Source organism: Raphanus sativus, chromosome 8 (assembly GCF_000801105.2).
Source record: "Raphanus sativus cultivar WK10039 chromosome 8, ASM80110v3, whole genome shotgun sequence".
Taxonomy (NCBI): domain Eukaryota; kingdom Viridiplantae; phylum Streptophyta; class Magnoliopsida; order Brassicales; family Brassicaceae; genus Raphanus; species Raphanus sativus.
The window spans coordinates 12,542,568-12,556,197 of NC_079518.1; the positions used below are offsets into that span (position 1 = coordinate 12,542,568).

The 13,630-nt window shown below is 32.3% G+C and overlaps 3 protein-coding genes across 3 annotated transcripts; 1 reads left to right on the forward strand and 2 right to left on the reverse strand.

The window, feature by feature from the left end:
• Nucleotides 1-787: 787 nt before the first annotated feature.
• LOC130498455 (replication protein A 70 kDa DNA-binding subunit E-like) lies at nt 788-1,783 on the reverse strand. Its single transcript, XM_056991828.1, has 2 exons — nt 1,281-1,783; nt 788-1,049 (listed from the first exon to the last, which is right to left on the reverse strand). Exons 1-2 carry the CDS (start codon nt 1,535-1,537, stop codon nt 926-928), a joined length of 381 nt encoding a protein of 126 aa, XP_056847808.1. The 5' UTR covers nt 1,538-1,783; the 3' UTR covers nt 788-925.
• Nucleotides 1,784-6,117: 4,334 nt separating this feature from the next.
• LOC108820009 (terpenoid synthase 26-like) lies at nt 6,118-8,999 on the forward strand. The gene is made up of 7 exons (XM_056992427.1): nt 6,118-6,418; nt 6,513-6,789; nt 6,894-7,272; nt 7,374-7,595; nt 7,653-7,794; nt 8,186-8,434; nt 8,520-8,999. Exons 1-7 carry the CDS (start codon nt 6,167-6,169, stop codon nt 8,811-8,813), a joined length of 1,815 nt encoding a protein of 604 aa, XP_056848407.1. The 5' UTR covers nt 6,118-6,166; the 3' UTR covers nt 8,814-8,999.
• Nucleotides 9,000-9,593: 594 nt separating this feature from the next.
• On the reverse strand, nt 9,594-11,548 carry LOC108820011 (putative F-box/LRR-repeat protein At3g18150). The gene is made up of 3 exons (XM_056992273.1): nt 10,352-11,548; nt 10,025-10,198; nt 9,594-9,923 (listed from the first exon to the last, which is right to left on the reverse strand). Exons 1-3 carry the CDS (start codon nt 11,279-11,281, stop codon nt 9,684-9,686), a joined length of 1,344 nt encoding a protein of 447 aa, XP_056848253.1. The 5' UTR covers nt 11,282-11,548; the 3' UTR covers nt 9,594-9,683.
• Between the last annotated feature and the right edge of the window lie 2,082 nt (nt 11,549-13,630).

The window sequence follows — 13,630 nt, forward strand, 5'->3', positions numbered from 1 at the left end:
ACCATGGTGCGATTGATTTCATATTTTGTCATAAGATATATATATATATATATATATATATATATATATATATATATATATATATATATATTTGAGTTACCTTTCTCATGCCACCGGTTTGAGGTCCATCTGACGATTAAATCTAAAGTTATGTCCATTTTACTGAAAAGAGTAGTATGCCGACTTGCGAGAGGAAACTGTCGAAGATATGAAGAATTGTCTATCGACACTAGAACATTGGTGTTGCTCGATATAGATGTGAAAAGAGAGGCTGAGTCTATTTTATGACCGACTTAAATCCAGAAATCACCACAAATTTCTAGAATGCCAGTAGATGATTTGATACCTAGTTTTTATAGTTTTTAAAGCTATAATTGACGACTAAATTTTATTCTATTGTTTCTTTTAGATTTTTCTTAGATTAGGATTAAAATATTGATTTATATGATTTTTATTCAGTTTATGATTATGTCTTCGTCTATCATGTATGAGTAGATTCATTGTTAGGTTTAGGGGCTTTTAGGGTTTTGATGAAATTGTGATTTAAAAAATTGATAAGGTGATTTAGTGTATCCTTCACACTACTTATTATTGGTTTCCAGAATAATTAACTAAGAGCATCCTTATTGCTAAGACCAAAATGATGTATCTTAGTATATTTTATTAGTTTTTTTAGATTAAGAAACAAACTTAAGATGCATTATTAAATGTGTAGATTATTGCTAAAGATTTTTGGTGTCTCTTAAATAATAAAACATGAGATGGAAGAAAGAGTTTGAGATGGAACTTGAAACAATCACATGTAGATTAAATGATAGATTAAGACAAGAACATGAAAACAACCATAGAATGAGAACAAGTAACAAGAGAGGATAGATTAAGAGACAAAGCTAAGATACATATATACGCTAGTCCAACCGTGGCTTTACATTAGAGGATAGACGACCGTAGCCGCTAGTCCAACCGTGGCACTTATTCCTCTGCCTATACCAATGATGTATGTAGGTATCCCTTTCCACTGTAATGTAGCAGTCATCAATATTCCAAAGCTGTATTAAGGCAGTCAAGAGATTCAGTAAACCATTGAACTGAATCAATCATAAAAATATGAACCTTAAACTGAATCAATCATAACTTTGATCAATGTACAAGAATACAAGTTGAAAACTTGAGAAAAGTATTTCATAGAGTAATAGAAGCAATAATCAATCAGAGTTTAACATTTACATTGATTCGTTCTACAATCAATCATCTACACAACTTATCATCAGAATCATTACCTTCGATTCCTAACGGGGCTGCAGTTGAATCGAGTGAGTCTAAGGATCGATCCGATTTTAATACTCCCTTGTTTGACGAGGACGTTAGAAGCGGCGCTCAGCATATCTTCTTGAGACTGGATCCCGTCTGATACGGCGACCTTGTACCTCTCAACGCTCTGCTCTTGGTTCCTCTGCGCTTGCTGAAGCATCTTAATCTCTATGACTTGCAGGATCACGTCATCTCCTCCTCCCCCCTTCACTTCTCCGTTCAGCATCTTCGCGATCACTCCCGCCGTCAGATTGGCCGCCGCACTCACTGTAGAAAAATTCGGATTTTGAAATCTGTGGTAGAGAAGACGAAAGAGTAGGAACTGGAAAAGAGAGGGAAGCGGTGGTGGCCGGAGTAATTGCCGTGGGAGAATCCATCGAGAAAAAAAAGATATGTGGAGAAGAATATTAGACCGGAAGGAGAGAGCGACGTGTGTTCAGAAGAACCCTTCTCCTTTGTCTCTTAATTAACAGACGTCTTTAGAAGTCCTAAGGTAATTGCTATTTTTTCTTTTTTCTTTTAATCCAAATATACTAAGAGATGGGTTAAGACACCCCGATAATCATGCTCTAAGAATCCGGTCATAGATAGGTGGCCTAATTTTTTGACCAAAAAAAAAAAAGAAAAAAAGATAGGTGGCCTAATTTCTACGGATACGTACATAAAATATTGTTCATTAAACTAAGCCGGGAACAGCAAACGATGACACGCAATGGGAACAGTAAACGATGACACACAACCCACATTGCTGACACTATTGGCTAACGTTATAATTCCAAAAGATTCTTGATCCTTTTTGGGAAAATTGATAAAATACTTCACAATTTTATAAATAAATTAAAAACTCTCCGATTCATATTAATATATATATATCAATACTATTAAAATATGAACAATATTTATCGACTATGTTTTGGACTATATAAAAAAAGTTATAACAGTCCAACTAAAATAAATAAATTAATTATTATCACATAATATTTTAAATCTAACAAGTATTTATTAATAATGAGATATTATTTGATATGTAACCGATTCCTACATACGTGTAAAAGAAAACCGGTTTGATTAAATATTTATATAAGAAACGTTTTATGTTTAAAAACATTTGAAAAAAATACTTAACTTTGTTTTTTTTGTTTTTATTATCATTCCACATACAGAATATATTAAAAACAAGTTTTTTAAACAATTTTAAACAAGTTAAGAGTTCTGATATAAAATAAAAACATATCAAGACTTAAAATATATGTGTATTTAAATGTATAATGTGAATACTAAAGATAAAATTTATTCAAAATAAACCAAAGTAATATATAAATTGTAATAAATTATAACAAAATAAAATAATGTTAAATCACATCAACTAATTTTGTTAATAGATTTATAATCCACATGATCATTTGATCTTTTTATTTTTGAAAAATAATTATTTGTAACTTTGAATTAGTTATATTTAACTTAATTAATATTAAATATACATCATGCCTAAAACTAAGGAGCTAACTAACTAATTTATTATTTTTAAACTAATGAATATAATTTAATTAATACGAAATTTAATAATAAATTAATTATATTTTAATTATTAATGTGATAAATAATGATATATATCTATTAATTTGTATATATACAGCTATATATTAATCCAAATGCAAAAAAAAACAATTTCTTCAAAACCCTCACTAAATATATAAAAATATAATTCATATATTTAGAGTATTAAAATTAGATATACATATACATATATATATAGTAATAGTTTGATACTATTAATATTTAGTATACGATGAAACATGTTATTATTGATATTTTTACGAACATAGTTTTACGGGTTATTCAAACACATGCAATATATTTATCAAATATTAACTAATTCAACAAATATATTAACACAATTATATCACAAAACACTACATTAAAACACAAATTGATGCAAGAGAGTATGTGTCAATAGTTTAATTAGTTGTAAAATATAATTATATATATAAGAAAAATATAAATAAAAATTAATATATAATACAAACATAAATCAAAATTAATTCGATTAATGAAATTAACTTTTAAATTTAACATAAGTCATAAACAAAACATCAAAAAAATCTAATAACATGTGACTAACAAAAGTAAACTTACTAAATAAATGAAAATTATATTTACAACATAAATCAGTAAATTGTAATAGACGTATATAAATTGTTGATGCTCAAATATATTTCCTTTTTAATATGCATCCTCTCAAATATTGATTCATTACGTTTACAACAAGATGAAAATTTAGTTTGACTAAAAATAGTATTAAAATTGGAACATCACTTTCATTATATATCCATCATTCATCTAAACATTCATGAATATATATTAGAATACTCTAACTATAATAATTTAAGTCAAACCAGATTGCATATTGGGTCATCTATTAGTTCAACCGATAGCCAGATCATGGGTATTAGCTGTTATTATGGGTTTTATAGGAACTTTAAATATTTTTTTATTAAAAACTAAACCGGATTATATATGCGACCACAAAATTTGACAATTTAACAGCGGGTCGGGATGGATTTTAAAATACTCAATACAATGTTTCATTTATAACATCCAAATGTATATACAATATAAAATACAAATTTATATCAAATAAATTTAGTTTGGTTCGAAATACTATCCCGCGGTTTGAAACCGCGGGTCAAAATCTAGTATATTATTAAAACAGAAGTACACTTAGAAAATGTCTCTAACTTTTTGTAGTTATTTACATTTCTATGCCACTGGAAATTAAAGTAAGTTTCTTATTTTAATACTTATTTTTTTCAGTTGAGTTAATGTGTTGTTCTAATATAAATTAAATTACATATTTTAATGTTAGTCTTTTTTAGTTGAGTTGATAAATTGTCCTAATATAAATAATTTTCCTTCTCTATTAAATCAATTTCGAGATTATTTATAGTTTTATTAATGCTGTCTTTTTAGTTTAATAAAGACATTTCCTACTTCTAAATTTACCACATTTAATGATAATAAAAATTGCATATGGTATAGTAGACAAGTTATTGTACCATCACTTAATTACATGTGATCCTGCAATTACATGCTATAAATATTATACATAATTTTCAATCGTTTAGTAATATAACATTTTGTTTTTGACCCGTATACTAATATAACAATCATGTACTAATCTCACACATATATATATATAACATACCATTAGTACAAAAAAAAGATGAAAAAATATTTATACGGTCACAGATCAAGTTCTAGAAATAAACAACAACATCGCTAAATTATTTTATAACTTATTTTAATAGAAAGTATAGTTCTAAATATGTTTATATATTTTATGTATTTATAAATTTATTTTATTTGAGATACTAAGATTTTAGAATTGGAAAAAATTATGACCCATCTATATATTATTTTACTTAAGAAATTTAAATTTTATATCAGAATATTTTATTAAGCTTTTAATTTTTATTTTTATTTTAACTGCAGAAATTAATTTTAAATCTGGATTTATGTATAAATATTACAAATTTATCATTTAATATAAATAAAAAAACAGAAAATAAATACATGTCCGGTCGGACGGATCAAGATCTAGTCTGGTTTAAGATAGCATCTTATCTGGTACGACACTCAACATCATTAATAAAAAAGCCCAAATTTAATCCACAAATTTAATACAGACAGGTTAAATATCAGGCATGTGTTCGTGTCAGATGGGGACGTGTTCGTGCTCTGATTACATCACCACTGTGTCATTTTAAATCTTCTTTTTACATTTATTATAATATATCTAGAGTTAACAAAAAAAAAACCTAATCAGCCACTACAATTGTAGGATTTCGTTATTTCATATTCAGTATCTTTTAAAAAAGGAAACAAAATATTATCAAGTTTTATTATGTTTTTAAAATAAAAAAAAAATAAAAAATAATAGTAGTAGCAAAAAAAATTATATTTAAAATACCGTCAACAAAATACTAAACCTTAAATCCTAAATCATAAACCCTAAAGCCATGGTAAACCCTTGGATAAATCCTAAATCTTTTGATTTTTTAAAAAATATACTTTTAACACAATCATCAAAACACTAAATTCTAAACCCTAAATACTAAACCCTAAATACTAAATCCTAAACCCTTGGGTAAACCCTAAACCCTTGGATAAATCCTAAACTTTAGGATTTAGAATTATCCAAGTATTTTGGAGTTTAGGATTTACCCAAGGGTTTAGGATTTAGGGTTTAGTGTTGGTTGAAGGTATTAAAAATATATTTTTTAAATATGTTTTTGTTTGCAATTATTATTATTTTTTATTTATTTATATTTTTATTTTAAAAATATAATAAAACTTGACAATATTTTGCTTCCTTTTTTTAAAAGATACTGAATATGAAATAACGAAATCCTATTGGTTGAGTGAACAAAGGTTCACTCTAGGGGTGAACTCAATAATTTCTCCTATTATAATTGAACGTCTGATATGATCCTCCTATACAGACATCCAATCTTGTACTAATAAAATATCTGGTTTAAAAGAGTATCTGATCTGTCACAACATTCAACATCATAGTTAACAAAGCCCAGATTTAATCCACAGCTAAGAGAGATAGGTTAAATATCAGGCATGTGTAATACGTGTTAGATGGAGGAGAGTATCCGATACCATCGTGTTCGTGCTCTGTTTACAGTTCCATTACCACTGTGTTCTTTTAAAATTATTATAATATATCTAGAGTTAAACAAAAAAAAAAACCTAATCAGCCACTAGAATTGTAGTCGGGTAAAAACAAGTGTTCCGTGCCTATAAATTTGATGATGAAGATGGGATTCGGTATCAAACGTGCTAGAACATGGAAACCATAGCAGTTCTGGGACAGAAATATGGATCTCAATTATTTCTTCTTTCTCCTAACAACTTGTTTCCCGTAAGGAAACTCTCATGCTTTCCTCTGAAGTCACTTCCCACTAAGCCTTCAAAGTATGTTCGTTTGAAAGCAATGACTTCTCCGACTCGTGATGAGCAAACATGCAATCGCAAGTTCAAGAAATTGCTCCCTTCTCCATGGACTGATCGGTTCCACTCTGTTTCTATCGCTGTCTCGGTAAGTCTATATATGTACACAAACTGACATGTATGCACATATATCTATGATTAGAGGAGGTCAACGCATGCGTACATACATGTTTTACTTTTAGGAAATGGATGCGCTTAGGAAAGAAATGGATGTACTGAGTCCGAAAGTGAAGAACAAACTCATGTCTTCTCAGGGGATCGACTCGACAAAAAAGAGAATCCTTATGATATACTTGTTGGTGAGCCTTGGCCTTGCACATCACTTTAAGGACGAGATCAATGAAACTCTACAAGAGGGCTTCGGAAAGATAGAGGAGATGATGGATGGTGAAGATGATTTGTACACAGTGTCCATCATCTTTTGGGTTCTTAGGAGATATGGTCACAACTTATCTTCCGGTAAATTAAAGAAGTCTCTAAATAGGTTTTTGGTCATATTCATACAAGTTTTTGTTGTCTCTAGTTATCATGTTTGACATCTTAATCCATCTCTTGATCAACAGATGTTTTCAGAAGATTCAAAATGAACAATGGAAGTTTCAAAGACTCTCTAACCGGAGATGCCAAGGGTATGTTGAGTTTGTATGAAGCTGCGCATTTGAGGACGAGGGAAGATGTGATATTGGACGAGGCATTGGTGTTTACATCGAGCCATTTGAATTCAATAGCTGCATGTGGGACGTGTCCGTCTCTTCTCTCAGTGCGTATACAAAGTGCTCTCATTCTATCTCAGCATTGGAACATGGAGATTTTAGTTCCACTGGAGTATATCCCATTCTATGAACAAGAAAAGGATCATGATGAGATGCTGCTCAAGCTGGCTAAGCTCAATTTGAAGTTCCTACAGCTCCAATACCTTCAAGAACTCAAAATCATTACAAAGTATGTAATCTACTCATCTACTATCACTTCTACATATGGCTTCACTTAAGATCATTTTAAATATGTTATTCTAACGACACATGTATATATGTGGATGCAAGATGGTACAATGAGCTAGGGTTTGCATCTAACCTCCCACCCTACTTCAGAGACAGAATTGTCGAAAATTATTTCTTTGTGCTACCGATTTTTATTGAGCCAGAACTCTCACGTGCAAGGATGATGTTGACTCAGTTCTTCACCGCTTTAGAGATTCTAGATGACACATTCGACAGATATGCGTCCCTTCCTGAGGCTGAAAGTCTTGCCAACAGCTTGAAAAGGTATCAAAATTTCAGATAAACAATTATTATGATGGTACTGATGTATTCGATATATAGGTGGGCGCCTGATCATGACATGGATAAACAACCTGATTATTTGAAATTCGTGTTGAACTCCATATTCAAGATTTTTGAAGATTTGGAAAGAGAACTTAAGACAGAAGGAAGATTGTACAGCTTGGATGCCACTAAAGATGAGGTAACTTTTAGCACATCTCACATCCGAAAGGGAGATGTTAGAAGCCCATAAATAGCGTGGATTCCTCACTAATCATTGTTAATTGTTATTGTACATTAAAATAACAATTGAAAGTGGAGATATTCATCACTAATAAATAGATTGTGTTGGAGACCCATAATTGCTTCTTGTATTTAATATAGAATTTTCCTTTTGATATGATTAAGTTGTGAGCAGTGAGGGTAAATATGTAAATAACAGTATGCAGTAATCAGAGAATATATTCTACCAAGCTTTGGATTTTGTTATTCATTGAACTCACAGGATTAGAATATTAAGGAATAAAGGTTATGGGCATTCATTTCAAATTATTTTGAAGACGGCATATTTGCTAACTTTTGCGCGTGCACAGTTCAAGATAGGTGTGAAAGCCAACTTTGACCTCGCAAAATGGGCACTTGTGGCTCACGTACCTAGCTTTAAGGAGTACATGGAGGTTGGTGAGGAAGAGATAGTAGCGTGTCTGACTTTGGCAGGTATTTTTATGTCTATGGGCAAGACAGCTACTAAGGAAGCTTACGAGTGGCTAAAGTCCAGACCGAAGCTCGTCCAAGCTTTATGTATCAAAGGGCGTCTTAGGAATGATATAACCGGTTATGAGGTACAAATGTGTAAATAATTTATTCACATCTCTCGTATGTTTGCTTCTTTGTTCGATCTATCCAACTCACAAACGTATTGATTAGGATGACATGAGTAGAGGATATGTCACAAATGCGATCAACTGTTATATGAAGCAATATGGAGTTCCCGTAGAGGAAGCTATAAGGGAGCTTAATAAAATTGTTGCAGATGCCGATAAGACACTAAATGAGGAGTTCTTGACGACAGTTGACGTGGGACGTGGTGTTCTTAAGGCAGCCATGGATTTCGGACGCATGATAGCCGTCACCTATAATGTAGACGAAGGGTTTACCCATCCCGAAGGAAAAATCAAGGAGTATATGACTTCAATGCTCCTCGACGAGATCCGTCTCTGAAATCACTGATAAGTATTGTTATGTGTGTTAATTAACACTTGGGGCATTTGTTCTTCTTGTACAACGTCATGTGCTTGGCTTCTACTGGTTAAAATATGATCGGGTGTCGTTTTTCGCAACGCATACTGTTTCTGTACGCTGTCATAATGTTGGCGAGTCTATTTAAATCATTGAAGTAAGATGGTAGAGCACCTGTCACCAAAAAAAAAAAAAAAAGATGGTAGAGCACCTCCAATGGGTTCTATTGGAGTTCTAAACCCATATATATGTATCTCCTTTCACTTTAGGCAGACGATCACCACCGTGGGAGCGGTTACGGACTCTTCTAGCGGCGTTGGCGCTCTCTTCCGCCATATCAGCAATAACTTTTGATTCTCTTAGGGTTTTCTACTCTTTTTGATGGCATCCTTAGGGTTTCCTTTTTTTTTCTTATAATTTTATAAAACAGCTTTTAAAACACGCATCCTGTTGGCTGCTACCGACAATTATAAAATAAAGATTTGATCAAATACATATTCTAGCATCCATACTTCTTCAATCATCAGAAGGTAAATTTTTTTTTTTTTAAACATTTAACATAACAGCTAGCCACGGGCTGGCACATGGATGGATGATCATGATTTTATTTCAGGTTTATATGACTTTTCCATATGGTTATTTCGGTTATTAAATTTTAAAATGATTTATCCCATCTTATTTTATTAAATTAATATTTTGATATTTTATTCGTTTTTGAATAACTATTTTTCTCGAAAAGAGGAGAGAGTGTTACAAAAAAAAAGCCATGAGTAGATAATCATCATTGATCCAAAACATAAATAAAAGTTCATCTTGAACTAAACCCTATGATTCACCATGAGTCTAATTTGCCTAGGCAATGGAGACTTTGTTGTAACGAAAAAGTTTTTGAATCATCTTTTTGAACTTATGGTATTGCTTGTCCAAGACTAGGGACATTTTCTCTAATGTCTTTGTGTTTTTAAGCACAAGTACGACGAATGAAGTCAAGTGCTTTGCCTTCATATCACAATGAACCGCATCTTTTAATCTCCGGGACAACTGAGCCGTATTGAAGCCTTGCAATGCCAAGTAAGGGTCAAGCTGTTTTGCCTGTAAAGCAAGAAAAAAAAAACATATGGGTTTTTGGATTCCGATGATAGTCAGAACATCAAATGATACATAAAGAGGTTTATGGTAAGATAGGTATATACCGGTTCGGTTTTGCAATGGATTATGTGTACTGTTAGCTTCTTTAAATCATGTGAGTTTTGTAACACACTTTTTATACCATGAATAACATCATGGAAGATCCTTGTCTTAAGTGTCAATGCTTTGACCTTTAAGATTGGAAAAGGAATACCACCAAGCTCGGCAAAAGATAAAACCTAACACAAAATAATCTCGGATGAGAAACTTGTAAGAAAACTAAAAGCCTAATGCAAACTAATGAATCCCATCGACAAAAAGTTTACGAAAGAAACTGATCCAAGAGGCATTAGAGAAAAAATGCAAGAATATGGCCAAAAGCGTATATATACCTCAAGAAAGTTTCCTCCAAAAGTAAGTTTTTTAACATGCTGTAGCTTTTCTAGCATATTCATAACCGTGGGTTGAAGATCATCAGCATTGCTGGATAGTTCATTCGTGCCAAAGTTGACATTAGCTTCGGTTAAAGACGAGACATCAACTAAAGAACATGGGAACTGGATGGAGTATCTCAAATAGAGATAATGGATATGTGATGCGTCAATGACTTTTGGCCCCGTAGCCGAACTGCCTCTTGGCCCCGTAGCCGAACTTCTCCGCTCTACTACTAATGTTCTCAGACGCGGTGATCTGGTAAGATCAAGATAACTTATTTCGAAGCAATGATGCAATGTTAAGCTCTCGAGAACGGGACAGCCAGATAGAATCTTAGCCATAGATTCATCAGAGACACTACATCTAACCAAGGACAGGTTCTTGAGAGATGTCCAAGACACGGAGAATTTGGGAGACATAATACAGTACTTTAAGGTGAGTTGCTTAAGAGAGGAGTTGACGTAGAAGAAGTCAGGAAAACGATACGCGTAAAAACAGAAAAACAGGGACATATTCTCAACGTGCCTGGACATGACGAACTCTAGCCACTTGTCGATGTGGGGAACATCGTGAGTCTCATCGCTTTTGAGGTGAAAGTGCATCATCTTGGGAACGGTGTACCCAGTTCGGGTTTGGTTAATCCAAGCGTCGTTAAGTGTAGAGCTGTTGAAGGAGAGGGAAGGTGTGTCACACCATACATGTCTCCATTGTTTTGACAAGAGAGAAGTTCTGATGGCGTATTTGGTTGGAACAAAGGTGAGGATATGTTGAAGGATAACATCCGGTAGACCGCTGATTATATCTCCTTTCACTTTAAGCCGGCGATCACCACCGTGGGAGCGGCGGCTACGGACTCTTCTAGCGGTGGTGGGGTTCTCTTCCGCCATTTCAACAATAACTTGCCATTCTCTTAGGGTTTTACTCTTTTACAAAACAGCTTTTAAAGCACGCATCCTATTGGCTGTTACCGACAATTACTCGGCCCAAAAGAGATATGTATTATCTCTGCTTCCGCCGGCTGCGTCAAAAAAAATACGGCAACGGAGACAAGAAAAAACAGAATGGAAGGTCAAAACTGCCGCCGATTGATGACGCTAAACACACGGCGTCTGGAAATTCAAAGACTTTGATGACGCTATAAAATCTAGCGTCACAAAAACTGGAGGAAGCGGGTGATTCGGCTGACGCTGCGGCAGACAATTAGAAGGATGAACCTTTGATTTTTTGTTTTCCTTTTATAATTTTAACCGCCGGACGTTGCGACAACGTCAACCAAAAGAACAGGCCTATATATGGTGTTTAGAATTCCAATAAATTGATAACCCCATTGGAGATACTGTTATATCGAGTAGCTTTTGGGTCATATGTTGTATAAAAGTTTCATCCGGCCCAGAAATATTTTGTGTTTAAATTTCAACATTAGGTTTTCATAAAACTACAGAGTTCTACGAGTTTTTAGGAATTTAAAAAAATATATTTTATTGTCACTTTCTATTTTCTTTAATACATGTGAATTTTATAAAAAATATCAGTTTCAACATTTTGTTTATAAATATAAATTAAATTTAAACTTTTTCTTTATCAAAAGTGATATTTAAAGCAGTTATAAACAAACAAAATTTAATAAGGTTTAAATAATCAGATATAAATTAAAACTAAATATATAAGAGAAAAAAAAAATTAAGATACAAAAGGGCATACATTTCATACTTTTTTCCCCCCTCAAAGTTTATTATTACGAAAGAAAGAAAGATACAAGACCAATGGATGAAGACAACATCTGCAAGAGGAAACCACACAGTAGCCAAGGAGAAACGCAAAATCAACAGAACCAATCAAATCTAGAATGAGATTCAAGGATAAAAGCTATTGTAGCTAGGCTACACCGTAAATCAACAGATCCGGTACCTTTATGAAAGAATCCACACCAGATCTGAAAGTATAAGTCGACTTGGTAGATGCGTATCTCCTTCAAAAATGGAAGCATAGTTACACACCGAGTAACGGAGAAGCAAGCATGAAATAAAACAAGAGCATAGGACCGACGCTAGTGCTGAAGAAGCCACCCCGCGCCGGTCCTCCATGAAAACGCAGGAAACTTCAAGAGAAGGAGGAAAAGATGAACAGTACATTTCATACTTTTTATTTTGAAAAAAAACTGTTATTCATTAATCTTTTTCAAAAGAAATTAAACTTTAAATGTTTAACAAAAAGCATTAGAATATTGTTTACTTATCACTAAAAACTCCAAACTAGCATACTCACTGATGAGATTGCCCTTATATTCTTATTGATGTTGGATATGTCCCCACGTCAATTATATTTGGCCATTTTCATTTTGTAGAAAATGAAGTCACCAACACTTTAGGTTACATTATATTATTATACGTGCGAGTCATGATTACAGACTAAAGTAGTCATTGTGCAACCCGTCCTTCTAACTATGTATTTTATCCGTTAGATTTAATTCGATTTATTATTTGTTGCAATTCGATCTGAAGATTTCGGATATCATAAATTTTCGAAAAAATCAAATAGTAAAAATCAATGTCCGTTAAATCAAATAAAATCACAAATATTCAAATATTAAAAAGCAGATATTCACTTCGATCCAGCAATATATAAATACATGTATATCTTCGTTATATGCAAAGTTTTAAATGTATAATTTTGTTCTAACATATGATTTGACAAATTATATTCATATTAATGCTTATATAAAAGTTACATAAAAAGAAGATAAAAGTTTTATGAAAAATATAATTTTTTTAAGTTTTGTGTTATTATAATTGTTAATTAAGTTAAAAAAATTTACAAAACATGTAGATTCACTACTTCTTTTAATTTTTGTTTTATATATCATGCAAAAAGAGTATTTTACAAAACCAATTTGTATCGAATTTTAAAATTATTTGTATTAAACAAAACAAATGAGATATTTGTAAGTATTTTAAAATATCCGCAAATAACTATTATTTTACAGATACATGTATTTTTTGAACCAAATAAATAAAAAAACTAGATATCCGTAACGTACGAAGCAAATAACAGATACTTTCAAAAACTCAAATATCCAATCCATGCCAATACCTATCTTTTTGGTTGTCTATTTCAAATCAGTTTTCAGACCAAGTTGAAAAATGGCGACAGATGTTCTCAGCTTCAGGGACGATAGTAGTCAGGGGGATTGGCATGACTTTGAGGTTCTGGGCCGTGGAGCTGAGCCCAAGATCCTG

Coding starts and splice junctions, on each gene's coding strand:
- LOC130498455 (XM_056991828.1), bottom strand. CDS start 1,537: ATGCTGAACGGAGAAGTGAAGGGGGGAGGAGGAGATGACGTGATCCTG. Junction 1,050..1,280: donor AGCCCCGTTAGGAATCGAAG/GTAATGATTCTG, acceptor GCCTTAATACAG/CTTTGGAATATTGATGACTG.
- LOC108820009 (XM_056992427.1), top strand. CDS start 6,167: ATGGAAACCATAGCAGTTCTGGGACAGAAATATGGATCTCAATTATTT. Junction 6,790..6,893: donor TGGTCACAACTTATCTTCCG/GTAAATTAAAGA, acceptor CTTGATCAACAG/ATGTTTTCAGAAGATTCAAA. Junction 7,795..8,185: donor TGGATGCCACTAAAGATGAG/GTAACTTTTAGC, acceptor GCGCGTGCACAG/TTCAAGATAGGTGTGAAAGC.
- LOC108820011 (XM_056992273.1), bottom strand. CDS start 11,281: ATGGCGGAAGAGAACCCCACCACCGCTAGAAGAGTCCGTAGCCGCCGC. Junction 10,199..10,351: donor TTGGAGGAAACTTTCTTGAG/GTATATATACGC, acceptor ATTTTGTGTTAG/GTTTTATCTTTTGCCGAGCT. Junction 9,924..10,024: donor TCCATTGCAAAACCGAACCG/GTATATACCTAT, acceptor CTTGCTTTACAG/GCAAAACAGCTTGACCCTTA.